Below are 27,918 nucleotides of genomic sequence, written 5' to 3'. Positions count from 1 at the left end.
GACATGAATCCTACAGGGTCACCAGGAGGGAACAGCCAATGAAGTTGGAAGTCCCACCTAGTTGACTGCATTAAATTGGTGGAAGCTCTCAATGGTGTTGCCCATGCAAATACGACCTTTTGGGGCCTCTATCATTCTCTATGGGTGTACCCCTCATCCTCAAATGGGTGTTACCCCATTGAAGTGAGTGGACACAGCCCTTAACCATTGAAAAAACAAAACAAAAAAATAACTTAGTGTACTGTAAATCACTGTGGATAAGAAGATTACTTAAAATTACTTAAATGTAAATGTAAATAACAGCATGAACAATTGCAACAGTTGTCATTAAATCCCTGGATGTAAAACTGTGTTTGAAAACCCAAACAATGTTAAAAAAAATGAATAAAAAGATTGGAGAAGCAGATATGTGGTATGTGTTAATATCAAATATCAAACGTTGTCGAGCAAGCACAAGGTTGTGCATAGATACAGGTTCCTGCTTCGCCTGACTTGGGTAATATTCATTAGGGCACAACGATTCAAAACAGTGTGCAACAGAAAACAAAAACAAGTGATTCCAATTGCACTAATTCAATTAGTACCTCTCCGTTTCAGCAAGTTTTTTTTCTGTTTAGTTCCTAGTGAAAACGACCCAGGCTATCTCCACAGCATAGGGACACTGGACCTGAGTTTGGGTCTTGGGGCCTCCATCCCTCTCCCTCAACTACAGGATATGGGTTTGGTTGTCCCTCCACCCCAGTGTTAGAGATTTCGTCTGGCTCGCTCCACTATTCCCCCCTCTCCTCAAAGAACCACTTCTGGTTGGCGTGGTCCGAGCAGGGCCGCAGGGCGGGGGCACGGCTGCCGTTGTCCGACTTGTCCACGGCCTGGACACACTTCTGGGTCATCATGTGGTAAAGGGTGCCGTCCTATTGGAGAAGAGTGATTTAGAACATGTCACCTTTATTCATACAGGTTATTGAAATACAATCTCTTTTACAAGACAGACCGAATGGACCACTAGTATAGAGTAGCCCTTCAGGCCTGTTACCTAATGCTGGTCTTCATCCTTGCCTTCTAACCAGCTAATATCTACCTGAGCAACCAAGTGTGTGGACTCAATGATAAATGAGCACCAAAGGGATATTAACAGCAGTAGGACTGCATACAGCCCTGGAGGAGTGGAGTTGTGAACCACTGGTGTGTAGACTACATCCAGGAACACAAGAGACTACAGACATTACAGAGAGGGGAGCAGTGCAGTGTGAAAACAGCAATATCACAGTACATTGAAATCCTCATGTTTGAATATGGAGAGAGAGGGCCAAGAAATTGTCCCTCTGCTTTCTGTCGCTTGCTCTCTCTCCCTACCTCTCTTCCTCGCCCTCTCCATTTAGATAGAATTCTTTAGCTCTAGCTATATAGATGGCTACACTGAACACATAAACAACCAAGTATGCACACCCAGACAATAGGCTACCTCAATGTTCTATGATCCATTGTGTACAAACTGCTACATCAAAGCTATCCGAAAGACATTATTAGATTATGTGACCTCTACTCCATAGAAAGACTATGGGGATTTGATTTACTAAAGTGATACCCGGTTGATTCTGTATCTGAAGGGAGTTGGAGTCTGTGGAGGCTAAGGCACTGGTGGGTGGGTGAGAAGGAGAGACATTTTATGAGAATGCTGAGAGAGAGAGAGCACTGACAGTGTGAAAATTTGAGAACTGTGAAGGAGAGAGCGATATTGCTGAGAGAGAACGAGAGAGATGAGAGCTGAGAGGGGAGGGCTTAATGTCAGTGTTTGTCAAAGATTTCCTTTGAGCATGCTCTGAAGGCCTCGAGGCCGCTCCGACAAGAAACTCAACGTCACACACACAGAACACATGAGTGATTAGTGAAAACCAACATTTAGCTACACACTTCCTGTATAGGTCCATGTATGTTCCTTTGGGTGTTCCACAACGCACTCCACTCTCTTTTCTCCACCCTCTTCAGAGGAGGGTGGTGGGCGGAGATATAGGAGGACTGGTTCATTGTAATGGCTGAATGGTATTAAACATATGGTTTCCATGTGCTTGATACCCTTACATTAATTCCATTACAATGAGCATGTCCTCGTATATCTAAAGCCTACGAGCCACCACTGTCCCTCTTTCTAAGCCACCCTTTTTCTCTCTGGCCCATAGTCTCACACTATCCCTCACCTTCTTCCTGTTACCAAAACCTCCCCTATTCCCAACCCTCCCCCAAACCACTTCCTCTGCTCCCAGTTTTCCTGTCCCACTTCCTTGTCGTTAAAGTCTGCATTTCCCTCCAAAAATTCCCATACTTCCCCTCCTCACCTCCATCCCATCCTACCCATTCACTTGAAGACAAGCTCTTGGCTGCGTCCCAAATGATACCCTATTGTCTAAACAGTGTAGAAAATAGGGTGCCATTTTGACCAGGGCCCTCATATATAGGGAATAGGTTACCATTTAGGATGCATAGTCCCTTTCCCCCTCACCTCTCTGAGGACAAACTTCTGGTCCTGTGGCACAGGCTGCCGGGGATTCTTGCACAGGTGCACAGTCAGGTAGGTGGAGACGGCGTCCCCCACAGCGCACCCGGCTGGGTCCCTGGTGTTATAGCGGATCTCACTTCTCTTACTGGAGTACTCAAAGAACTGCAGCAGGAGAGACGTAGGGTGAGATGCAGGGTGAGACCAGCAGAGTGTGGGCAATCTGGGCAGTGTAGTGTGAGTTTTGTTGTGTCCATTTCAGTTGCCAGTACAAAGTAAGGCACCCCAGTGGATACACAGAGGGGTCCTGAAATAACAATGCCAACTTGTAAGGGGCTCAATGTAGCCCACACTGGATATCACTTTTGTACAATACTCTCTTTATCCTTTGGACGCAAAAATTATGTTTTATTGGTTCAACGTACCAAACAAAGACTATTTAAGTTTAAGGTTGAGCGTGATGGTAACTGCTTTCATCACTATCCTTTCAGTCCAAATTCACAAAGCAATTTTATACTTGTCAATGTAAATTATCATCTGAAGCCATGAGACAAACACTCTTTCCACTATCCACATGCTGTCTGCCAGGCCCAGTCAAAAGCCAAATAACCACTAAGCCATGAAAAGGCTATTGGCCATGAAAGCCCTGTGAGCATTGTTTACCATGACAGCTGTAAGCTAGCACACCAGTGTATGGACCACTAATTAATGTTGGACATGGAGAGTAAAGATGGAGTTATAACTACCTGGTTTTAAATGAAGGACAAGGAGAGTAAAGATGGAGCTATAGCTACCTGGTTTTAAATGAAGGACAAGGAGAGTAAAGATGGAGCTATAGCTACCTGGTTTTAAATGAAGGACAAGGAGAGTAAAGATGGAGCTATAGCTACCTGGTTTTAAATGAAGGATAAGGAGAGTAAAGATGGAGCTATAGCTACCTGGTTTTAAATGAAGGACATGGAGAGTAAAGATGGAGCTATAACTACCTGGTTTTAAATGAAGGACAAGGAGAGTAAAGATGGAGCTATAGCTACCTGGTTTTAAATGAAGGACAAGGAGAGTAAAGATGGAGCTATAGCTACCTGGTCTTAAATGAAGGACAAGGAGAGTAAAGATGGAGCTATAGCTACCTGGTTTTAAATGAAGGACAAGGAGAGTAAAGATGGAGCTATAGCTACCTGGTTTTAAATGAAGGACAAGGAGAGTAAAGATGGAGTTATAACTACCTGGTTTTAAATGAAGGACAAGGAGAGTAAAGATGGAGCTATAGCTACCTGGTTTTAAATGAAGGACAAGGAGAGTAAAGATGGAGTTATAACTACCTGGTTTTAAATGAAGGACAAGGAGAGTAAAGATGGAGCTATAACTACCTGGTTTTAAATGAAGGACATGGAGAGTAAAGATGGAGCTATAGCTACCTGGTTTTAAATGAAGGACAAGGAGAGTAAAGATGGAGCTATAACTACCTGGTTTTAAATGAAGGACATGGAGAGTAAAGATGGAGCTATAGCTACCTGGTTTTACAGTGCCTTGCGAAAGTATTCGGCCCCCTTGAACTTTGCGACCTTTTGCCACATTTCAGGCTTCAAACATAAAGATATAAAACTGTATTTTTTTGTGAAGAATCAACAACAAGTGGGACACAATCATGAAGTGGAACGACATTTATTGGATATTTCAAACTTTTTTAACAAATCAAAAACTGAAAAATTGGGCGTGCAAAATTATTCAGCCCCTTTACTTTCAGTGCAGCAAACTCTCTCCAGAAGTTCAGTGAGGATCTCTGAATGATCCAATGTTGACCTAAATGACTAATGATGATAAATACAATCCACCTGTGTGTAATCAAGTCTCCGTATAAATGCACCTGCACTGTGATAGTCTCAGAGGTCCGTTAAAAGCGCAGAGAGCATCATGAAGAACAAGGAACACACCCTCAGGTCCGAGATACTGTTGTGAAGAAGTTTAAAGCCGGATTTAAACATCCCAAGAAGCACTGTGCAAGCGATAATATTGAAATGGAAGGAGTATCAGACCACTGCAAATCTACCAAGACCTGGCCGTCCCTCTAAACTTTCAGCTCATACAAGGAGAAGACTGATCAGAGATGCAGCCAAGAGGCCCATGATCACTCTGGATGAACTGCAGATATCTACAGCTGAGGTGGGAGACTCTGTCCATAGGACAACAATCAGTCGTATATTGCACAAATCTGGCCTTTATGGAAGAGTGGCAAGAAGAAAGCCATTTCTTAAAGATATCCATAAAAAGTGTTGTTTAAAGTTTGCCACAAGCCACCTGGGAGACACACCAAACATGTGGAAGAAGGTGCTCTGGTCAGATGAAACCAAAATTGAACTTTTTGGCAACAATGCAAAACGTTATGTTTGGCGTAAAAGCAACACAGCTGAACACACCATCCCCACTGTCAAACATGGTGGTGGCAGCATCATGGTTTGGGCCTGCTTTTCTTCAGCAGGGACAGGGAAGATGGTTAAAATTGATGGGAAGATGGATGGAGCCAAATACAGGACCATTCTGGAAGAAAACCTGATGGAGTCTGCAAAAGACCTGAGACTGGGATGGAGATTTGTCTTCCAACAAGACAATGATCCAAAACATAAAGCAAAATCTACAATGGAATGGTTCAAAAATAAACATATCCAGGTGTTAGAATGACCAAGTCAAAGTCCAGACTTGAATCCAATCGAGAATCTGTGGAAAGAACTGAAAACTGCTGTTCACAAATGCTCTCCATCCAACCTCACTGAGCTCGAGCTGTTTTGCAAGGAGGAATGGGAAAAAATGTCAGTCTCTCGATGTGCAAAACTGATAGAGACATACCCCAAGCGACTTACAGCTGTAATCGCAGCAAAAGGTGGCGCTACAAAGTATTAACTTAAGGGGGCTGAATAATTTTGCACGCCCAATTTTTCAGTTTTTGATTTGTTAAAAAAGTTTGAAATATCCAATAAATGTCGTTCCACTTCATGATTGTGTCCCACTTGTTGTTGATTCTTCACAAAAAAATACAGTTTTATATCTTTATGTTTGAAGCCTGAAATGTGGCAAAAGTTCGCAAAGTTCAAGGGGGCAGAATACTTTCGCAATGCACTGTAAATGAAGGACAAGGAGAGTAAAGATGGAGCTATAGCTACCTGGTTTTAAATGAAGGACATGGAGAGTAAAGATGGAGCTATAACTACCTGGTTTTAAATGAAGGACAAGGAGAGTAAAGATGGAGCTATAGCTACCTGGTTTTAAATGAAGGACAAGGAGAGTAAAGATGGAGCTATAGCTACCTGGTTTTAAATGAAGGACATAGAGAGTAAAGATGGAGCTATAGCTACCTGGTTTTAAATGAAGGACATAGAGAGTAAAGATGGAGCTATAGCTACCTGGTTTTGTCCCATGCCATGACAGGGGTAGAGGATGATTCGGTGGCCCACCATGTTATGGTCGTCAGGAGGATTGTAGTCAAAGCAGTAGCTGGACATGCCTCTGTTCTTCAGCTAGAGGGAAACATGCAGATGCCATTGGTATAGTACAGATATGAGTATGGGGAGTCAAGAGAAAGTTCAACATTGTCTATGATAACTGACATTTGAGTGCACTATCCCTTTAATAAAAAAGGTTCATGTGGTGCCAATGTGAGGTTCATTAAGGCACACTGTAGTATAGGTAAACGATAACAAGCTTTTCTTACAGGACAAGTTCAGATAGTGTCGGTCTGTTTCCGTTTGCCAAATGAATTTGTCCCTGGAGTCAAAATGGCAGCATTCTCCTCACCATTCCAAACGTCCCAGGCCTGTCCTCAGGAACGTGGATATCAGGATAGATGTTCTCCAGGTACCACTTGAAGTCCTTACATCCTAACTGGGTCCTGAGCTTCCTCCTGTCTGTCACATCCCCAAAGGCCTCCTGACAACAACAACGGCACAAGAAACTTTAGTTCCACATTTCTTTCCAATCTATGGACTAGAGTCTTCTATAAGCATAGACAGGACTAGCCTGGGTACCAGTTATCATTCCACTCCTTGCCATGCTAAACATGACACAGAGTAGAATGTTAGAAAAACAGCTTCTGGATTTCAGGCTAAGACAGAACTTATTCTTTACCTGAAATGTAAACATCTTATTAGAAGGATTGTGCATCATAAAAGGGTATTTATTTTGAGCCAATGCTGATATGAGTTCAGAAATAAAATGTGAAACCGACTTCCTGTCTGTTTGAGTCTCTGGGTATATTGTGTGCAATGACAGACAACAGCACCATATATGGTTTTCCAAAATGTTAACATCTCTCTCTCTCACACACACCACAAACCCATCACATACAGTACATTGACACATTACAAAAACAGACTTTTGCATCACACTCCTCTTCTGTTGCACACAACCCCAAATCACACATAATCACTTCCACCTGCCTGTGAACCACTGCATCCTGGTCACTATTAAAGGAGAGTTCACTCAAAACATGCATAATCATCACAGGGTGTGCTCTCTACTGCTCTCTACTGCTCTGTATCTTGAAAACTTGACATGCAACATTTTGGGGGATTGTATTAACAGTGGACTAATAAACAAAATGCTAAATGCTAAACTTTTGTGTGTGATTGATCCCTTTAAGCAACCTCTCTAGGGTATGTGGGACGCTGGCGTCCCACCAGGCCAACATCCAGTGAGATTGCAGAGCGCCACATTCAAATACAGAAATACTCATTATAAAAATTCAGAAAACAAAACATATTTACATAGGTTTAAAGATTAACTTCTTGTGAATCCAACCACGGTGTCAGATTGTAAAAAAGCTTTACGGCGAAAGCATACCTTACGATTATTTGAGAACATAGCCCAGCAGACAAATCATTACAAACAGTAACCAGCCATGTAGAAGATTTACACAAGTCAGAAATAGAGATACAATTTATATTTTACCTTTGATGATCTTCATATGTTTGCACTCAGAAGACATTCATTTACTCAATAAATGTTCCTTTTGTTCGATAAAGTCTCTTTATATCCAAAAACCTCTGTTCTGTTCGCATGTTTTCTTCAGTAATCCACAGGCTCAAACGCAGTCAAAACAGGCAGACAAAAAAATCAAAATTGTATCCTTAAAGTTCATAGAAACATGTCAAACGATGTTTATATTCAATCCTCAGGTTGTTTTTAGCCTAAATGATCTATAATATTTCAACCGGACAATAACGTTGTCAATATAAAAGGTAAACAAGAAAGGCACTCTCTTGGGATTGTGCATGAAAAAGCTCTGTGACACGGTAGGGTCCACTCATTCAGACTGGTCTTACTCCCTCATTTATCAGAATACAAGCCTGAAACAATTTCTAAAGACTGTTGACATCTAGTGGAAGGCATAGGAACTGCAATTTGAGTCCTAAGTCAATGGATACTGAATGGCATAGAATAGAAAATTACAAAACTACTTCCTGAATGGATCTTTCTCAGATTTTCGCCTGCCAAATCAGTTCTGTTATACTCACATACACTATTTTAACAGTTTTGGAAACTTGAGATTGTTTTCTATCCAAATCTACCAGTTATATGCATATCATATCTTCTGGGCCCGAGTAGCAGGCCGTTTAATTTGGACATGCTTTTCATCCAAAATTCCGAATACTGCCCCCTACCCTAGAGCAGTTAACACAAATAAACTTTACATTCCACAGCACCATCCACAGCATTCTAATATCATCATCAGCATTTCTTAATTTCTGCGTGGTGGTTTACTGTGTTTTACCACTCCAGAGGGGTTGTTAGGTGTGAGCTATGGTCCACAGAGGAACATCTGTTTGGAGTCAAGCCCCTGTTGGATGATGGATGCGAGCGGCACGCCTGAACACAGCTCTAATTGGTTGCTCATCAATTTATTTAGACCCAAGAGAAGGAAGTGATCAGTCACGGGGAGATGGGGGAGGGGTGGAATTAGCATGAGGGGAATAAGCAGGAAATCTGGGAACACTACAACCTGAATTTCTGGAAAACCAAGGAATTTTGGTAAAGTAGGGAAATTTTGCAACCCTACTCACTTCTGCTACAAGTAGTGATAGGCAGGTTTCAACTGGTGTGAATTAAAAGTTGAACAGGAAACAACAAGTACATACTGAGAGATATTAGAAAACATCACATTGCTTGACAAAAGCTTTATCAACATGAGTCACTAGATTCTTGAGAGCAATTGTCTCTCATATTGTGTACTACTGAAAAGGGCAGAATGGCATATTCCCCTTCTGAATAACAGGCAGAAGATGTTCTATTACATTTGACTTCTGTTAGTAAACCTCCAACAAACAGAGCAGAGAGAGAGGGAGATAAGAATATTGGAGAGAGAGACAGTGAAAGAGAGCGAGAGAGAGAAAGAAAGAGAAAGAAAGAGCTAGAGAAAGAGAGAGGAGAGAGAAAGAAAGAGAGAGAGAGAAAGAGCTAGAGAAAGAGAGATGTGGCAGAGGAAGAGAAAGACAAAGCGATAGTGGGTCAGAAAAAGACAGAGGAAACAAGAGACTGAGTGAGACTGAGTGAGAGAGAGAGAGAGAGAGAGAGAGAGAGAGAGAGAATGGGTGTTTGTGGAGCGGATAGTGTTCTGCCTGGGACTTCTCACTTGGCAGTTGGCACATCCACCTCCTCTCAGAGAGATGAGTGGCATCTGATCTGTGTTCAGTCCAGAAGGCCATTCCCTTTAATGACACACACTGGCAGCCTGGTACCCTGGCAGGCCTCGGTTCAAACACTTTTAGCGTTTGCTTTAGCCTCCTTCAAGTGCCAGATGGGCGGCCTTTGCACTTTTGCAACTATTTTGTTGGTTTCATTGTGACACCTCAGCTGGGCTTGATTGAGCTATATGTAAACATGTTCTTTTATTTGAACCTGTTGGCAACCTGGCACGTGGGTTTGAGCGTCTCTGACTCACTGAGCTGTGCCTCTCGATGGTAATCTCACACCTTACGGAGTGTCCCCTCGGGTGTCCCCTACGTCCTTATGCATCACAAGTGTCACTCAATCAGGAGAGCATTTACAGAGCAGCCCGTGGGGAGCGGTGTGTGTCCTCAGAGGTGAAAAGATGTGATTAATCAATCATTCTGATAGGCCTCTAGTCTACAGTCAGGGAAAGGCATGAGTGCATTTGATCAATACCTTTAAAGCTGCGCATGCGTGCAAAATATTACCACCTCCCCTACAGATCCTAACCAACAATCTCAGCACCATAACCTTTCAAACTCTGCAGTCACACATTTTTCTATTCCCTGTTCAGGGCTGGCCTACCAGGCGAGCGTGGGGGTTACGGTGGTAGTACAACTCCTTGTACTCGTCCATCCAGACCTCGGCAGCACGCACGCTGTTGGCCAGGGCCTTGCTCCGCGAGTAGGGGGCCTTCTTGGGGAAGACGTGGCCCACGTGGGAGCAGGGGTGGATCTCCAGGCTGCCCCCACACTGCCAGATCTAAATAACAACAACAGCAGGAGCAACATGAGAACATTATTAGCTACACACCATGATTCAATCAGGCAGCACAATGAACAGCCTTGTGTGTCTTTTTAAAATGGGAGGGAGTTCTGTTGTGGCGGTTTTGTTTTCTATCTCACAGGAAGTAACATAATCAAGAAAAACATGAGCTCTTTGCTGGTTTAAATTCTTCAAAATGTGCAACTTTATTGACTGAGAAATTTTGGTCCCGAGTTCTTTAACGTGATTTTGATCAGGTGAATCCAGGTGAAAGCTATGATCCCTGATTGATTTCACTTGTAAATCCACTTCAATCAGTGTGGATGAAAGGGGGGAAACAGGTTAAAGAGGATTTTTAAGTCTTGAGACAATTGAGACATGGATTGTGTGTATGTTTTTTTCCACTCAACAGTTTCCTGTGTGTATCAAGAATGGTCCACCACCCAGAGGACATCCAGCCAACTTGACACAACTTTGGGAAGCATTGAAGTCAACATGGGCCAGCATCCCTGTGCAACTCAATATTAGGAAGGTGTTCTTAATGTTTTGTAAAACTCAGTGTATAGTGAATCACCACACATATTTCACAATGATATGGTGACCATCCGTTACAGGATTCCATTGAGTTTTTAACTTATGACAGCAATGTCAGAAAGAAGCCATGGATAAACAGCATAGAGTCCTGCAAACACACACGTATCACACAAAGTACACACAGATCACAATTTTCTTACACACACAAAGTCCACACACACTATCTCACACACACTGTCGCTCACACACACTCTTACCTACTCACTCACTTACACACACACACACACACACACATACTTTGTTGCTCAGACACTATGCTCACAAACTCTCTCTCTCTCTCTCTCTCTCTCTCTCTCTCTCACACACACTCACCCTGAATGAGAACTCTAGGTTCTCTCCTCCCCACACCTCCATGCCTGTGTCATACGTGCCCAGGTAATGGAAATAGTTCTTACTGACAGCAAACAGCCCTCCAGCCATAGTAGGAGACCTGAGACCAAAACACACACAGCTTACAGAGCAGATCTTGAAAACTTGTTGCATAATTATCATCAATTATACAGTATATGGTGTTTATAACAATTGTTGATCTCTAATAATATGCATGTCATTTTAAAGTACATCTTGATAGTTCATTTAGGATTGGACCATTTTCCATTCCGATACACTGTTGATTTTAGGGTACCACAGACCTGATGACATCGATGGCAGAGCGTCTGTGTTTCTGCTCGTACTCTGGCACCAGGTGCCAGGTGAAGACCAGCCGCCAATCAAATCCTCCGATATGGGGTTCCCTAGAGTTGCCTAGATACTGAAAAGTGTTCCAGTCAATGACATCGATGACGGGACAGACCACAGCCGATGGCTTCTCCTTTATCCTGGGAGGAAAAGGAGAAGAATGCAGCAGTAAACACGGGAGGTTGCAGTGTAACAGGGTTATAACAGGGTTATAACAGGGTTGGCTGCAGGCAGCAAGGGGTTGCAGTATAACAGGGTTATAACAGGGTTGGCTGCAGGTAGCAAGGGGTTGCAGTATAACAGGGTTATAACAGGGTTGGCTGCAGGTAGCAGCCAATAACAGGGTTATAACAGGTTTATAACAGGGTTGGCTACAGGTAGCAGGGGGTTGCAGTATAACAGGGTTATAACAGGGTTGGCTGCAGGTAGCAAGGGGTTGCAGTATAACATGGTTATAACAGGGTTGGCTGCAGGTAGCAAGGGGTTGCAGTATAACATGGTTATAACAGGGTTGGCTGCAGGTAGCAAGGGGTTGCAGTATAACAGGGTTATAACAGGGTTGGCTGCAGGTAGCAGGGGGTTGCAGTATAACAGGGTTATAACAGGGTTGGCTGCAGGTAGCAAGGGGTTGCAGTATAATATGGTTATAACAGGGTTGGCTGCAGGCAGCAAGGGGTTGCAGTATAACAGGGTTATAACAGGGTTGGCTGCACGTAGCAAGGGGTTGCAGTTAAACAGGGTTATAACAGGGTTATTTTGTGGCAGGCAGCAGGGGGTTGCAGTATAACAGGGTTATAACAGGGTTGAGCGACAGGTAGCAGGGGGTTGCAGTATAACAGGGTTATAACAGGTTTATAACAGGGTTGGCGACAGGTAGCAGGGGGTCACCCTATAACAGGGTTATAACAGGTTTAAAACAGGGTTGGCGGCAGGTAGCAGGGGGTTGCAGTGTAACAGGGTTATAACAGGGTTGGCTACAGGTAACAAGGTGTTGCAGTATAACAGGGTTATAACAGGGTTGGCTGCAGGTAGCAAGGGGTTGCAGTATAACAGGGTTATAACAGGGTTGGCTGCAGGTAGCAGCCAATAACAGGGTTATAACAGGTTTATAACAGGGTTGGCGACAGGTAGCAGGGGGTTGCAGTATAACAGGGTTATAACAGGGTTGGCTGCAGGTAGCAAGGGGTTGCAGTATAACATGGTTATAACAGGGTTGGCTGCAGGTAGCAAGGGGTTGCAGTATAACATGGTTATAACAGGGTTGGCTGCAGGTAGCAAGGGGTTGCAGTATAACAGGGTTATAACAGGGTTGGCTGCAGGTAGCAGGGGGTTGCAGTATAACAGGGTTATAACAGGGTTGGCTGCAGGTAGCAAGGGGTTGCAGTATAATATGGTTATAACAGGGTTGGCTGCAGGCAGCAAGGGGTTGCAGTATAACAGGGTTATAACAGGGTTGGCTGCACGTAGCAAGGGGTTGCAGTTAAACAGGGTTATAACAGGGTTGGTGGCAGGCAGCAGGGGGTTGCAGTATAACAGGGTTATAACAGGGTTGGGCGACAGGTAGCAGGGGGTTGCAGTATAACAGGGTTATAACAGGTTTATAACAGGGTTGGCGACAGGTAGCAGGGGGTCACCCTATAACAGGGTTATAACAGGTTTATAACAGGGTTGGCGGCAGGTAGCAGGGGGTTGCAGTGTAACAGGGTTATAACAGGGTTGGCTACAGGTAACAAGGTGTTGCAGTATAACAGGGTTATAACAGGGTTGGCTGCAGGTAGCAAGGGGTTGCAGTATAACAGGGTTATAACAGGGTTGGCTGCAGGTAGCAAGGGGTTGCAGTATAACAAGGTTATAACAGGGTTATAACAGGGTTGGCTGCAGGTAGCAAGGGGTTGCAGTATAACAGGGTTATAACAGGGTTGGTGGCAGGCAGCAGGGGGTTGCAGTATAACAGGGTTATAACAGGATAATAACAGGGTTGGGCAGCAGGTAGCAGGGGTTCACCCTATAACAGGGTTATAACAGGGTTGGCGGCAGGTAGCAGGGGGTCACCCTATAACAGGGTTATAACAGGATTATAACAGGATTATAACAGGGTTGGGCGACAGGTAGCAGGGGGTTGCAGTATAACAGGGTTATAACAGGGTTGGCGACAGGTAGCAGGGGGTAACCCTATAACAGGGTTATAACAGGGTTGGTGGCAGGTAGCAGGGGGTCACCCTATAACAGGGTTATAACAGGTTTATAACAGGGTTGGCGGCAGGTAGCAGGGGGTTGCAGTATAACAGGGTTATAACAGGGTTGGCTACAGGTAACAAGGTGTTGCAGTATAACAGGGTTATAACAGGGTTGGCTGCAGGTAGCAAGGGGTTGCAGTATAACAGGGTTATAACAGGGTTGGCTGCAGGTAGCAGGGGGTTGCAGTATAACAGGGTTATAACAGGGTTGGCTGCAGGTAGCAAGAGGTTGCAGTATAACAGGGTTATAACAGGGTCGGCTGCAGGTAGCAAGGGGTTGCAGTATAACAGGGTTATAACAGGGTTATAACAGGGTTGGCTGCAGGCAGCAATGGGTTGCAGTATAACAGGGTTATAACAGGGTTATAACAAGGTTGGCTGCAGGTAGCAAGTGGTTGCAGTATAACAGGGTTATAACAGGGTTATAACAGGGTTGGCGGCAGGTAGCAAGGGGTTCACCCTATAACAGGGTTATAACAGGATAATAACATGGTTGGGCAGCAGGTAGCAGGGGTTCACCCTATAACAGGATTTAAACAGGGTTGGCGGCAGGTTGCAGGGGGTTGTAGTATAACAGGGTTATAACAGGCTTGGCAACAGGTTGCAGGATGTTGCAGTATAACAGGATTTAAACAGGGTTGGCTGCAGGTAGCAGGGGGTTGCAGTATAACAGGGTTATAATAGGGTTGGCGACAGGTTGCAGGATGTTGCAGTATAACAGGATTTAAACAGGGTTGGCTGCAAGTAGCAGGGGGTTGCAGTATAACAGGGTTATAATAGGGCTGGGTGGCAGGTAGCAGGGGGTTGCAGTATAACAGGGTTATAACAGGGTTGGTGACAGGTAGCAGGGGGTTGCAGTATAACAGGGTTATAACAGGGTTATAACAGGCTTGGCGACAGGTAGCAAGGGGTTGCAGTATAACAGAGTTATAACAGGGTTATAACAGGCTTGGCGGCAGGCAGCAGAGGGTTTTAGTATAACAGGGTTATAACAGGGTTACAACAGGCTTGGCGGCAGGCGGCAGGGGGTTGCAGTATAACAGAGTTATAACAGGGTTATAACAGGCTTGGCGGCAGGCAGCAGAGGGTTTTAGTATAACAGGGTTACAACAGGCTTGGCGGCAGGCGGCAGGGGGTTGCAGTATTACAAGAAATATTGAACCTTTATTTAAGTAGGTAGGATTACAGGTTTGGGATTGGTGAAAAAGAGGATCGGTGGGGAAAATAGTTCATGTAGCTATTGTATGTACCTTGCATGATACATACAACTGCAAGGTAGAATGAATGGAGGGAGGCACTACTGTACTACAGTCCCACAATTAGACTGAAGAAGAGCAGTCCTCACCTGGCCTGCTATGGGGTTTCTCACCTGTGGAGCAGGGGCTCCAGCCAGCCCTCGTGACATTCACAGTGGCAGTCCAGGAAGGTCAGCACGTCACCCGTGGCAATGGAGGCCCCCAGGAGCCTGGCCCGTACCAGGCCCTCCCTCTTCCTGGCCCGGATCAGACGCACCTTCTTCAAGCTGGAGATGTAGTTTTCCAACGGCTCCTTCAAATGAGCTGCGGTGGAACAAAAAGGGCTGCTGTTCACATTTCATGATTGATGGAAAGCAAGATTGTACATTTCCTCGACTGACAAAGAAATGTAGGTATGTGTTATGTTACCACAGCGTGGTTCAGCTAATAGGTATGCCTGAACTTTGTGGTTAATTGGTAATTAATTAAATAATACAACCAACTGCTTGACAGAAATCTTATAAAATATTTCCAGTGACTCACTTGGCCAATACTTCGTCATGAGAGGGTTAAATAGTGACCGATGGGCAAGGCTGCATGTTTACCAACTGGCATTCAAAATGATTGAAATGTATTCAATGGGATAGTTCACTCAAAAACTGTATTTTGTATTTTGTTCATTAGTCTACAAAAAACGTTGCATGTCAGAAGTCAAATTTTCAAGAAAGAGCACTTTCAGTACAGAGCAAAAACTGTGCACTACACCTGTGACCTTAACATATTGAATGTCATATTCATCAGATATTGTCTCTCATTTGCTTTGGCAGGCAGAATGGCATATCATGTCTACTCTAGCCAAGCCTGTCTGTCCATCAGGGTCTCAGAGTAGGAGTGCTGATCTAGGATTTTGGCTTTTAAATCACAATTAACACAAATTGCATGGACAGGGGGGACCTGATCCTAGATCAGCACATGCAGGCCATGTATGTCTATGATTGTACCTCTGTCACTATAGTCGTCCACCAGCACCACCTCTCGTAGCAGTAAGTTAGGTGATGTCTCCAGGACACTGTGGACAGTGCGTAGCAGCGTGGACCACGCCTCGTTGTAGAAGGCAATCACCACTGAGGTAGATGGCAACCTCCTGTAGTCATACTTCAGGTCCTTACAACTGGAGAAGAGAGAAACATATCACTTGTTATAGATCTGTAGCCTGATCCCAGACCCGTTTGTGCCATCATGCCACTCATTGGCACTCAATGTTTGAGAATGGCGCTGGAGGGGATGGCTGCCGTTTTACGGGCTCCCAACCAACTGTGCTACGGTAATAACCCACCTCTAACATCCATTCTACTGGCCAACTTGTAATCACTGGAAAATAAACTGGATGATCTTCGTTCGAGAATATCCTACGAACGGGGCATTAAAAACTGTAATATCTTATGTTTCACCGAATTGCGGCTGAACGACGACATGGATGATGTACAGTTGGCTGGGTTTTCCGTTAATCGGCCGGACAGAACAGCTACGTCTGGTAAGATGAGGCGTGGGGTGTGTTTCTTTGTCAATAACAGCTGGTGCACGGAGTCTAATAGTAAGGAAGTCTTGAGGTATTGCTCGCACCTCATGATAAGCTGTAGACCACACTATCTACAAAGAGGGTTTTCATTTATATTTTTCGTAGCCGTCTATTTACCATCACAAACCAATGCTGGCACTAAGACCGCACTCAACAAGTTGTATGAGGCCATAAGCAAACATCCAGAAGTGGCGCGCCTAGTGGCCGGGGACTTTAATACAGGCAAACTTAAATCCGTTTTACCTAATTTCTACCAGCATGCCACGTGTGCAACCAAAAGGAAAAAACTCTAGACCAGCTTTACTACACACACAGAGACACATACAAAGCTCTCACTCGCCCTCATATTTAGCAAATCTGACCATAATTCTATCCTCCTGATTCCTGCTTACAAGTGGAAAAAAACGACTAAAGCAGGAAGTACCAGTGACTCGCTCAATACGGAAGTGGTCAGAAGACGCAGATGCTACGCTACAGGACTATTTTGCTAGCACAGACTGGAATATGTTCCAATGGCATTGAGGAGTATACCATCTCAGTCACCGGCTTCATCAATAAGTTTCATCGATGACGTCATCCCACAGTGACCGTATGTACATATCTCAACCAGAAGCCATGGATTACAGGCAACATCCGCACCGAGCTAAAGGCTAGAGCTGCCGCTTTCAAGGGGTCGGACACTAATCCGGACGCTTACAAGAAATCCCGCTATGACCTCAGACTAGCCATCAAACAGGTAAAGCTTCAATACAGGACTAAAATTGAATCCTATATATTACAGATTACCAGGACATGTACTCATAGCATGCGTGGACCAACTGGGAAGAGTCTTCAACCTCTCCCTGACCAAGTCTGAAATACCTACATGTTTCAAGCATACCACCATAGTCCCTGCACCCAAGAAAGCGAGTAACCTGCCTAAATAACTACCGCCCCGTAGCACTCACATCGGTAGCCATGAAGTGCTTTGAAAGGCTGGTCATGGCTCACATCAACACCATTATGCTGGAAACCCTAGACCCACTCCAATTCGCATACCGCACCAACAGATCCACAGACGACGCAATCTCACTCGCACTCCACACTGCCCTTTCCCACCTGGACAAAAGGAACACCTATGTGAGAATGCTGTTCATTGACTACAGCTCAGTGTTCAACACCATAGTGCCAACAAAGCTCATCACTACGCTTAGGACCCTGGGACTAAACACCTCCCCCTGCAACTGGATCCTAGACTTCCTGACGGGCCACCCCAGGCAGTAAGGGTAGGCAACAACACATCTGCCACACTGATCCTAAACATGGGGTTCCCTCAGGGGTGCGTGCTTAGTCCCTCCAGTTTACGCTGTTCACCCATGACTGCGTGGCCAAGCACAACTCCAACACCATCATTAAGTTTGCTGACGACACAAAAGTGGTAGGCTTAATCACCGACAACGATGAGACAGCCTATAGGGAAAAGGTCAGAGACCTGGCAGTGTGGTGCCAGGACAACAACCTTTCCCTTGACGTGAGCAAGACAAAGGAGCTGATCGTGGACTACAAGAAAAAGAGGGCCGAACAGGCCCCCATTCACATCGACGAGGCTGTAGTGGAGCAGGTCGAAAGATTCAAGTTCCTTGGTATCCACATCACCAACAAACTATCATGGTCCAAACACTCCAAGACAGTCGCGAAGAGGTCACGACAACAGCTTTTCCCGTCAGGAGACTGAAAAGATTTGGCATGGGTCCCCAGATCCTCAAAATGTTATACAGCTGAACCCCTGAGGGCATACCGACCGGTTGCATCACCGCCTGGTATGGCAACTGCGTCAACTGCTAGGCATCCGACCGTAAGGCGCTATAGAGGTTAGTGCGTACGGCTCAGTACAACACTGGAGCCAAGCTTCCTGCCATGCAGGACCTCTATACTAGGCAGTGTCAGAGTAAGGCCCAAATAATTGTCAAAGACTCCAGTCACCCTAGTCATAGACTGTTCTCTCTGCTACCGCACGGCAAGCGGTACTGGAGTGCCAAGTCTAGGTCCAAAAGGCTCCTTAACAGCTTCTACCCCCAAGCCATAAGACTGCTGAACAATTAATTAATCAAATGGCCACCCGGACTATTTACATTGACACCTCCCCCCTTTGTTTTTACACTGCTGCGTCTCGCTGTTTATTATCTATGCATAGTCACTTTACCCCTACCTAGATGTACAAATTACCTAAACTAACCTGTACCCCTGCACATTGACTCTGTACCGGTACTCCCTGTATACAGCCTCGTTATTGTTATTTTATTGTGTTACTTTTTATACATTTTTTAACTTTAGTTTATTTAGTAAATATTCTCTTAACTCTTTCTTGAACTGCATTGTTGGTTAAGGGCTCGTAAGTAAGCATTTCACAGTAAGGTCTACACCTGTTGTATTCGGCGCATGTGACAAATACAATTTCATTTGATTGTCATTGGCATGACAAGGACTGGAATTAGAGCACAAACAGGGCTGGTACCAAAGATAATAGATCTGGGCCAGTATTCAAAGTGTTTAAAGCTGAAATTAGACAGGCAACTCAATTCTGATCTTTTCACATCAGATTGTTTTCAGAGCTGATCTTATTGGTCAAAAGACCAACATTTCTTTAAACTGAAAAATCACATTTACATAATTATTCAGACCATTTACTCAGTACTTTGTTAAAGCACCTTAGGCAGCGATTACAGCCTCGAGTCTTCTTGGGTATGACGCTACAAGCTTGGCGGGGCGGTAGGGTAGCCTAGTGGTTAGACCTTGCAACCGGAAGGTTGCAAGTTCAAAACCCCGAGCTGACAAGGTCCTGTTGTTCTGCCCCTGAACAGGCAGTTAACCCACTGTTCCTAGGCCGTTATTGAAAATAAGAATTTGGAGGGCTGAACAGGCCCCCCATTCACATCGATGAGGCTGTAGTGGAGCAGGTCGAGGGATTCAAGTTCCTTGGTATCCACATCACCAACAAACTATCATGGTCCAAACACTCCAAGACAGTCACGAAAAGGTCACAACAACACCTTTCCCCTCAGGAGACGTCAGCCTAGTTAAATAGGTAAAATAAATTTTTAAAACACCTGTATTTGGGGAGTTTCTCCCATTCTTCTCTGCAAATACTCTTAAGCTCAGTCAGGTTGGATGAGGAGCGTCGCTGCACAGCTATTTCCGGGTCTCCGCAGAGATGTTTGATTGGGCTCTGGATGGGCCACTCAAAATTGTTCCGAAGCCACTCCTGCATTGTCTTGGCAGTGTGCTTAGGGTCGTTGTCCTATTGGAAGGTGAACCTTCGCTCCAGTCTGAGGTTCTGACGCTCTGGAGCAGGTTTTCATCAAGGATCTCTCTGTACTTTGCTCCGTTCATCTCTCCCTCGATCCTGACTAGTCTCCCAGTCCCTGACTAAGTCCCTTCTCCCCCAATTGCTGAGTTTGGCCGGGCGACCAGCTCTAGGAAGAGTTTTGCTGGTTCCAAACTTCTTCCATTTAAGAATGATGGAGGCCACTGTGTTCTTGGGGACCTTCAATGCTGCAGATATTTGTTGGTACCGATCCCCAGATCTGCGCCTCGACACAATCCTTTCTCTGAGCTCTCCGGACAATTCCTTCGACCTCGTGGCTTGGTTTTTGCTCTGACATGCACTGTCAACTGTGGGACCTTATATCGACAGGTGTGTGCCTTCCAAATCATGTCCAATCAATTTAATTTACCACAGGTGGACTCCAATCATGTTGTAGAAACTTCTCAAGGATGATCAATGGAAACAGGACGCAACTGAGCTCAATTTCGAGTCTCATAGTAAAGGGTCTGAATACTTAAAATGTAAATAAGGTATTTCGGTTTTGTATTTTTAATACATTTGCAAAATATCTAAAAACCTGTTTCCGCTTTGTCATTTTGGGGTATTGTGTGTAAATTGATGAGAGGTCATTTTTAAAAATCCATTTTAGAATAAGGCCTAACGTAACAAAATGTGGAACAAGTCAAGGGGTCTGAATACACTGTAGGCCCAGGTCCTTACAACTGGAGAAGAAGAAAGGAAATCAGTTATTTGTTGTTGGTTACTGTTGTTGGTTTCTGTTCTTGGTTACCATTGTGCTTGGCTGTCTCAGATATGGCGGCAGGACTTTATTGTTTGTGCATGGCTAAAATGGCACTAAGTCATTTGAGACTGAATTTCTTGCCCTATAGGAAACTCAAAAGGAACAGCTGTACGAGCTTTGTTAGTGACTTTATCCAACATGACAAAATATAGCTTTATCTTGTCCGATTTTGGCATTTAGAACTGGGCAAGGGGGCATAAAATCATCTTGAGCTGTTTCAATGTGGCATAAAATCAACAAATCATCTTGAGCTGAGGAGTGAAGCGTTAGCCACTATGGGTTAGTGGAGTGTAGGCAGAGGCGTCATGCCCATAGGGGTCACAGGGGGCACATGCCCCCTCAGGTTTGTCCGGTTACATTTTTTTGGGGGGGGGGGGCTTTAGCTTGCCAAGATATTTTCCCAATCTCCCAACCTCCTAACTAGCTACAAGGAAGCCATTTCAGGCTATAAATCTGTAATGGATACACTGGGAATCGGGAAGCAGGTGAGTTTAATAAAATAACAACGCAGATAATCAAAACAGGAGAAGCGTACTGAACATGAACACAAACCATCCTGATGACAGAGGGCTAAATAAAGGGCGAGTAATCAAGGTGATGAAAGGGTTGGGGTTGCGGTACTGCTGCCAGACCCTGAGCTCACCTGAATTCATTGTTTGTTTGTTTCTAGTTATATTGTTCAATATTGTTTTGTTTAGTCTAAATCCAAGTACGTCGCAAGTTTGAAAGTGGATTGTATGTACCATGTGTAACGACCTTAATCCTAATCGCTGAAATATGCGGAAAACTTTACAATCACTACCGGATGTTGAATGGATTCAATGAGTAAAACAACCCCCATCACCTACTCCCGTGAGTTTCTGCTCTCTTTCCCAGATAAAGATCACACTCTCCAAAACAGCATGGCCTTGCCTGATGGTTGTTCTACAAAGTTAAAAAGGGAAACTAAGAAGAAGAGAGGTTCAAGAGGTGGTGTCAGGAACAGACTACGGAAGCCATCACCCGCTCCCGGTGACCACCCTGTCAAATGTGCGGTCATTAAATAACAAACTGGGAGAGTTAACAGCAAGGGCAACATTTGAAGAGGACTTTAGGAGAAGTAATTTAATCTGCTTTACAGAAATGTGGCTCAAGCAGGACAATGTTTATGTGAACGTTGATGGATACACTGTTATTAGAGCAGATGGAGACAAAACAGCGTCACATAAGCGTCACATAAATCAATAGGTGGGGGGCTATGTATCAATAGGCGGGGGGCTATGTATCTTGGTAGATAATACTTGGGCCACGCAGTGTAATGTGATTGAACAAGTGTTTACAAGAGACTATGAGATTCTCGTTGTATCATTCAGGCCATTCTATCTACCACACGAGTTTGGACAAATTACCATTATTCTGGTCTATGTGCCTGGACCTAACAATAAGGAAGATGCTGACAAGTAACACACTGTTTCAGTGCTGTGTTTTCACAATCAACTGACCAGCCAGTATTTGTGCTTGGGGATTGTAATACTCTCCTTTTTCTGCACATCTCCCCACTCTGCAACACTATGTCATCTGACCAACTCGCTCAACTCTCATCCTGGACCAGTGTTATGGCAACGTAGAGAACGCATACAAGGCAGTGTGCACAGTACCCATCAGGAAATCAGACCATAACGTTATCCATCTCCTACCGAGATACAGGCAGCAGGTGAAATGCAAAAAACCTGATAAGAAATCCATTCAGGTATGGACAGAGGAGAGTAGGGAGGAGATCAAGGATTGTGTTCTTTGACTCGTGCAGGGATCCCCATGAGTTGACATACAGTATTACATCATACATCCAGTTCTGTGAGGAAACTGTCATTAACACAAAAACTGTCAGAGTATTTTCCAACAACAAGCCCTGGGTGTCTAAGGACTTGAAAATGTGCCTCAATGAAAGGAAGTTTGCATTCCTGAAAGGGGATACTGATGCTGTAAAGGAGAAAGAAAATGAATTCAGGTCACAAATGTGGAAACCAAAAAAGGACTTCAAGGATAAAGTGGAGCAGAGGTTCTGTACAAGCAATCCAAAACAAGCATTAAAGACGAATGTAAACAAATATGTGACGGCATCCCCAAATCCTCTCCTGTCCAGATAACAAAGAACGAGGGGGCCTCTTGCTTGTCAAATATTAAGCCACACAAAGCACCGGGCCCAGGAGGACTACGGGGTAAAGTACTGAAGGTCTGCGCCGACCAACTGAAGGGAGTTTTCACACGACTGTTTCAACTCCTGCTGAGCACATGAACAGTGCCAAACTCCTGGAAGGTGTCGACCATTGTACCGGTGCCTAAGAAGTCAGGGGCCAAATCACCAAATTACTTTTAACCTGTGGCTCTCACGTCCCTTTTGACCAAATACATGGAAAGGGTTGTTAGTAAGCACCTTACCCTGTCCATAGCAGATCAACTGGACCCATTACAGTTTGCCTCTAAGGCATAGAGGGGGACTGAAGATGCCACCCTGACCTTGGGGAAAATGGTGGCAAGTCACCTTCAACATGCAAAATCATATGCACACATTTTATTTACTTATTTTAGTTCAGCTTTAAAGACAATGCCAATACACACACTGCTGAAACGACTACTGGACCTGAATGTCAACGGAGGCCTTGCAGGTTGGATCAAGGACTTCATGAATGGGGCCCTCTCTGATGAACTGACCCTGAACACAGGGGCGCCCCAGGGGTGTGTCCTTTCACCGTTGTTGTTCTCTATCTACACCAATTAAATGAAGACCCAAGGAAACAATGTGAGCCTTTTAAAGTACGCGGATGACATGGCTCTGGTAGGACTATTTTTTAAAGATGCTACGTCAGATGGGGACAGCTATTTAAAACAGAACAACAACTTTCAAGAATGGTGCCGGTCAAGTGCCCTCCACATCAATGTGGAAAAGACAAAGGAGCTGATCATCAATAGAAAGAACTTACCAATATCCCAACCACTCTCTCTGAATGACCAACCAGAGGAGGTGGTTGAGTGTTTAAAATACATAGGGACACAAATTGATAACAAGCTGAGTTTACAGAATGTATTTTTTTCAAAGCAAGCCAGCGCCTATTTTTAATCAGGAAATAGAAGGGGTTTGGGGTCAGCCAGGATGTTCTGGAGCTACAACAGCTTGGTGGAGAGCAGCTTGGTGGACAGCAGCTTGGTGGAGAGCATCCTCACGTTCAATATGACAGTCTGGTATGGTAATCTGAGCTGGTAGAGAGCATCCTCACGTTCAATGTGACAGTCTGGTATGGTAATCTGAGCTGGTGGGGAGCATCCTCACATTCAATGTGACAGTCTGGTATGGTAATCTGAGCTGGTGGAGAGCATCCTCACGTTCAATGTAACAGTCTGGTATGGTAATCTGAGTGTGAGGAGCAAAGGCAAACTGACCAGAATAGCAAACACAGCCAGAAAAGTAATTGGTCGACCATAGGCACATTTGAGCATTCTGTTCCACAAGGCAACCAAAAAGAAGGCACTGACTGTCGTTGGCGACCCCTCCCACCCTCAGTTCAAGAGGCTTCCCTCTGGCCGGCGCTTCAGAAGGCCCACGGTCAAGCAGAACGTGTTCAAACATTCATTCGTTCCTTGTGCTGTTGGACTACTAAATGCAAAGTAAATTGTATCGGTATATGTACTGACCTATCTAGTGCAGTTGGCACAGTGATCAGTTGTGAGTGAATGTATTAATGTCCTCTATGTTGTTAGTGTATGCAACATGATGGACTGACTGGTTTAAATGTGTCTGATGTGAGAATGTATGTGTTTGTGATCCTTTTAATGGAAGGTGATGCCAAAGAAACATTTCCATCCTGGATGGACAATAAAGTTTTATTCTATTCTATTCTATGATGAGGTCCAGTTGTGCGTAACGATGGGGAGCAGGTGTGCATAATGATGGTTGCCTGGGGCGGTGATTAGTAGATCCGGCGACGTCGAGCACCGGAACGGTTACATTACCTGCAGCATGGTCAAGCAAGTTAAAGTTTCCAACATTTTTGGACTACTAAACAACTATTGATTTAGAACCATGGAAAGTTACCACAAGTCACAAAGAAAACAGGAGCTGCCTCCACTATTCCAGCCCCATTTCAACATCTCAACAAATCACCTATACTTAGTCTAATACAGTGACAACTAAAAGGTATAAAAAACAATTTAGTCCAATCAATGTAAGCTAAATATGATGTGGCTGTCCATGGTTCTAATTTATGCGTGTGCGTGCAACAGGTAGAAAAAACATGTTGACTCACCCTACTAGTAGAGAAACGCCAATGACATCATCCTCTTTCATGTTGACGAAACGGTCTATGACTCTGTCATACAGTACATTATTTATTTTTTTGTCCTTGGCTATCTGGCTAAAATGCTGGCTTGCTAGCCTAACTTCCTTTCATGGGCAACTTTAGCTAGTTAACATTAGCCTTCTACATCTAGCTAGATATTGAACTTCCATCCTCTCAGTCCAGGGGCACAACAATGTATGAATTTATGTTTGGATCAGAATCGCTGTTATTGTCATTGGCCAGTACGGAGAACTAAGTAAAACTACAAATCCAAATCCCTAACTCCATCCATGGCTAATTTAGTTAGCTAACTAACTAGCCAAGGGAGGACAACAACACAATGAGATGCAATAATTCAAGTTGTTTTTGTCAATGATGTATTTATCTCGATGCGATGCGATAGGAGTGAAGCCAAATCCAAACACTTTTTTTGGTGCACCAGGACCATTCACAGATGAGCTCACTCAGTTTAGCTCAACGCTGATTAGCTATTATTTTATTATTTTTTTTAAACATGGGAGAGCAAATGTTTGCTGGCTTCCCTTGCATTCAATGCTATGAATTGAAGGAAAATTATGAAAAGACAAAAGATAAATAATTGTATATGTTTTTTTGGTGGGGGGGGGGGGGTGGCTTCCCTTGGTATCCATGAATGCACACCACTGACAGTTCAAAATGCTTGGATATGTTTCACATAGATTTAACGACAATGATTATGTCTAGATTGCTGAAAAAAATCTGTTTCAGGTGTTTGATAAATGAAAATTCTAGCTTCCCTCGAGACTGCCCCCCTCATATTTTTCCGCTCAGATTTTTGGGGTGCATGTTGCCCCTGAGGGTAGGTCTGTACAACACTTACTTAGTCAGTCATATTTTTGAAAAGCTTTATAACACTCTTACATCACAAGACGAATGCTGGAAAAAGATCATAAACAACACACTGAAACTCACTGTCAACTTACAGAGGATTCCATCTTTCAGGTAGGCTGCGGTGGAGAGATATCATATCACTCACATAGGTATTAATCTGGTGCTTCTTAATACTATCCTCTTCTTTTTTCTTCTCCTCTCCAACGAGGTTCAATTTGACAGCTCTGCCCAGTTCTCCTAAGGCATTTAAATCCAACGGCGGTTTGTCATAAACAGGCTTTTTAAGCAATTCATTTTCAATATCTTGCTCAATGGGAACTTCTCTTAAACTTGTTCCACCTATGTCACCTGGATTATTATGCCTGTTAAAAATATAATATCCCACTATAGAAGCCCCGAACAGGCAAACGATCAACTCTGACCGATTCCTTCCCATGCAACGTGCCATCGTGTCTCCCTTCCTCACGGGAAGTTTTCATGCCCCGTGGGCTACAACAGCACAATGCAAGTGCATGACCAAACCAGGGGTGTAAAATATTAGTCCAAAAAATTGCGTTTAGCAACGAAAACGATAGTTTCTATTGGACAAATTAATGTTTGTCCCGCCCCTTTATGTTCCTTTTGCTTCCGTTTGAGAACGTTTTGCAACACAATCGTCTTAATGAATATGCCACAGATCAACGAAACAAAAACAACAACAAAAACACAGAAAATGTGGTGCTGATAACTTTTCTCATTGTAAGAGTCCTCCTCCTATTTTGATTGAATCAACTTTTTATATCAAACACGCTAGGCTACTTAAAGTTGATCAACTGTGTTGACCGAATTTGAATAATCAAACAAGTGTCACATTTCCCAACGCTCTTTTCCGTTATCCAGGGATCCAGCACTTGGCTTCCTTGGTCAACGTTTATTGAAACAACATTCTCCATTAACCTACGTGATGTTAAAGAAGGATTTGCCCGATTAGATTAGCTATTTTGATAGATTAGCAGTAGCACCCAGAGAAAATTATCCAGGTAAAATCAAAGAGCCTTATCCAGCGCTTCGGCGCCAGCAGCCTACTATTCCAAATCCACTTCGCGCTCACTCCTCTATTCGCACCAGTCGCATTAGACACAATGTTATCACATTGTTATAGCTTTACCTGCAACATCCACACACACCAGTGGAGGCTGGTGGCCATAGGAGGGTGGGCTCATTGTAATGGCTGGAATGGAATTAAAAGGAACAGAGTCGAAACATGTGGTTTCCATATGTTTGATGGGTTTGATACTGTTGCATTTATTCCATTCCAACCATTAAAATGATCCCGTACTCCTATAGCTCCTATAACTCATCCCACCAGTCTCCACTGACAACTGTGTTTCCGATCAAGCTAAACACAATCGATATAGTCACTGTAATCTTTCTCAAGTGTCATGAGTTGTACAGAACTGCAAAAGAAACATTTTTTTTCAGTGTAACAATCTTACAGCAGTTTCGTTTCGATTCCCCTTACATAATTCTACAAATAAAATAAACATTTGTTTTAAGTTTTAATGTTATGTGCACAGTAAACCCAACAATGAAGTAATCAATATGTAGTACTAAAAACAACATAAGGTAGAACAAAAATAAGAAATAAGAACATGAAAAAGTAAGACAGGGTCAGTTCCAATACAATATTTACAATGTGTAGGGATACTGGAGTGATGGAGGTAGTAACGTATATGTTGAGGTGTAAAGTGACTAGGCATCAGGATATATGATAAACAGAGTAGCAGCAGCATAAATTAACATTTTATGTTTGTGTGTGTAGAGTCAGTATAAATGTGTGTGCATGTTATTTTTGTGTTGGAGAGTCAGTGTGTGTGTGTGTAGAGTCCTGTGAGTGTGCATAGAAACAGTGCAAAAATAAAAATAAATACAAGGGTCAACTCAGATTTTGTTAGCTATTTAGAGATCTTATGGCTTGGGGATAGAAGCTGTTCAGGGGCCTGTTGGTATCAGACTTAATGCACCGGTACCACTTGCCATGCAGAAGCAGAGAGAACAGTTTATGGCTTGGGCCTTCCTTTCACACCACCTGATATAGAGGTCCTGGATGGCAGGGTGCTTGGCCCCAGTGATGTTTGCGATCGAGGGCGGTGCTGTTGCCATACCAAGCAATGATGCAGCCAGTCAAGATGCTCTCAATGGTGCAGCTGTAGAACTTTTTGTGTATTTGAGGGCCCCTGCCAAACTTTTTCAACCTTGTGAGGGGGAAGAGGTGCTGTCATGCCTTCTGCACAACTGTGAGTGTGTGGACCATTTTAAGTCTTTAGTGATTTGGACCCCAAGGAACTTGAAGCTCTCGACCCGCTCCACTA

At 44.0% G+C, this 27,918-nt stretch overlaps 1 protein-coding gene across 1 annotated transcript; it reads right to left on the bottom strand.

Moving 5' to 3' along the window:
• Positions 1-770: 770 nt before the first annotated feature.
• Positions 771-26,015, bottom strand: LOC139391911 (polypeptide N-acetylgalactosaminyltransferase 12-like). Its single transcript, XM_071139524.1, has 10 exons — positions 25,660-26,015; positions 15,701-15,870; positions 14,834-15,023; positions 11,182-11,367; positions 10,862-10,979; positions 9,776-9,952; positions 6,281-6,412; positions 5,890-6,003; positions 2,498-2,656; positions 771-911 (listed from the first exon to the last, which is right to left on the bottom strand). The coding sequence occupies exons 1-10, from the start codon at positions 26,013-26,015 to the stop codon at positions 771-773; spliced, it is 1,743 nt and encodes a 580-aa protein (XP_070995625.1).
• Between the last annotated feature and the right edge of the window lie 1,903 nt (positions 26,016-27,918).

The sequence above is a fragment of the Oncorhynchus clarkii genome, chromosome 32, assembly GCF_045791955.1.
Source record: "Oncorhynchus clarkii lewisi isolate Uvic-CL-2024 chromosome 32, UVic_Ocla_1.0, whole genome shotgun sequence".
NCBI classification, from domain to species: domain Eukaryota; kingdom Metazoa; phylum Chordata; class Actinopteri; order Salmoniformes; family Salmonidae; genus Oncorhynchus; species Oncorhynchus clarkii.
This window is presented reverse-complemented; position numbering and strand designations above follow the sequence as displayed.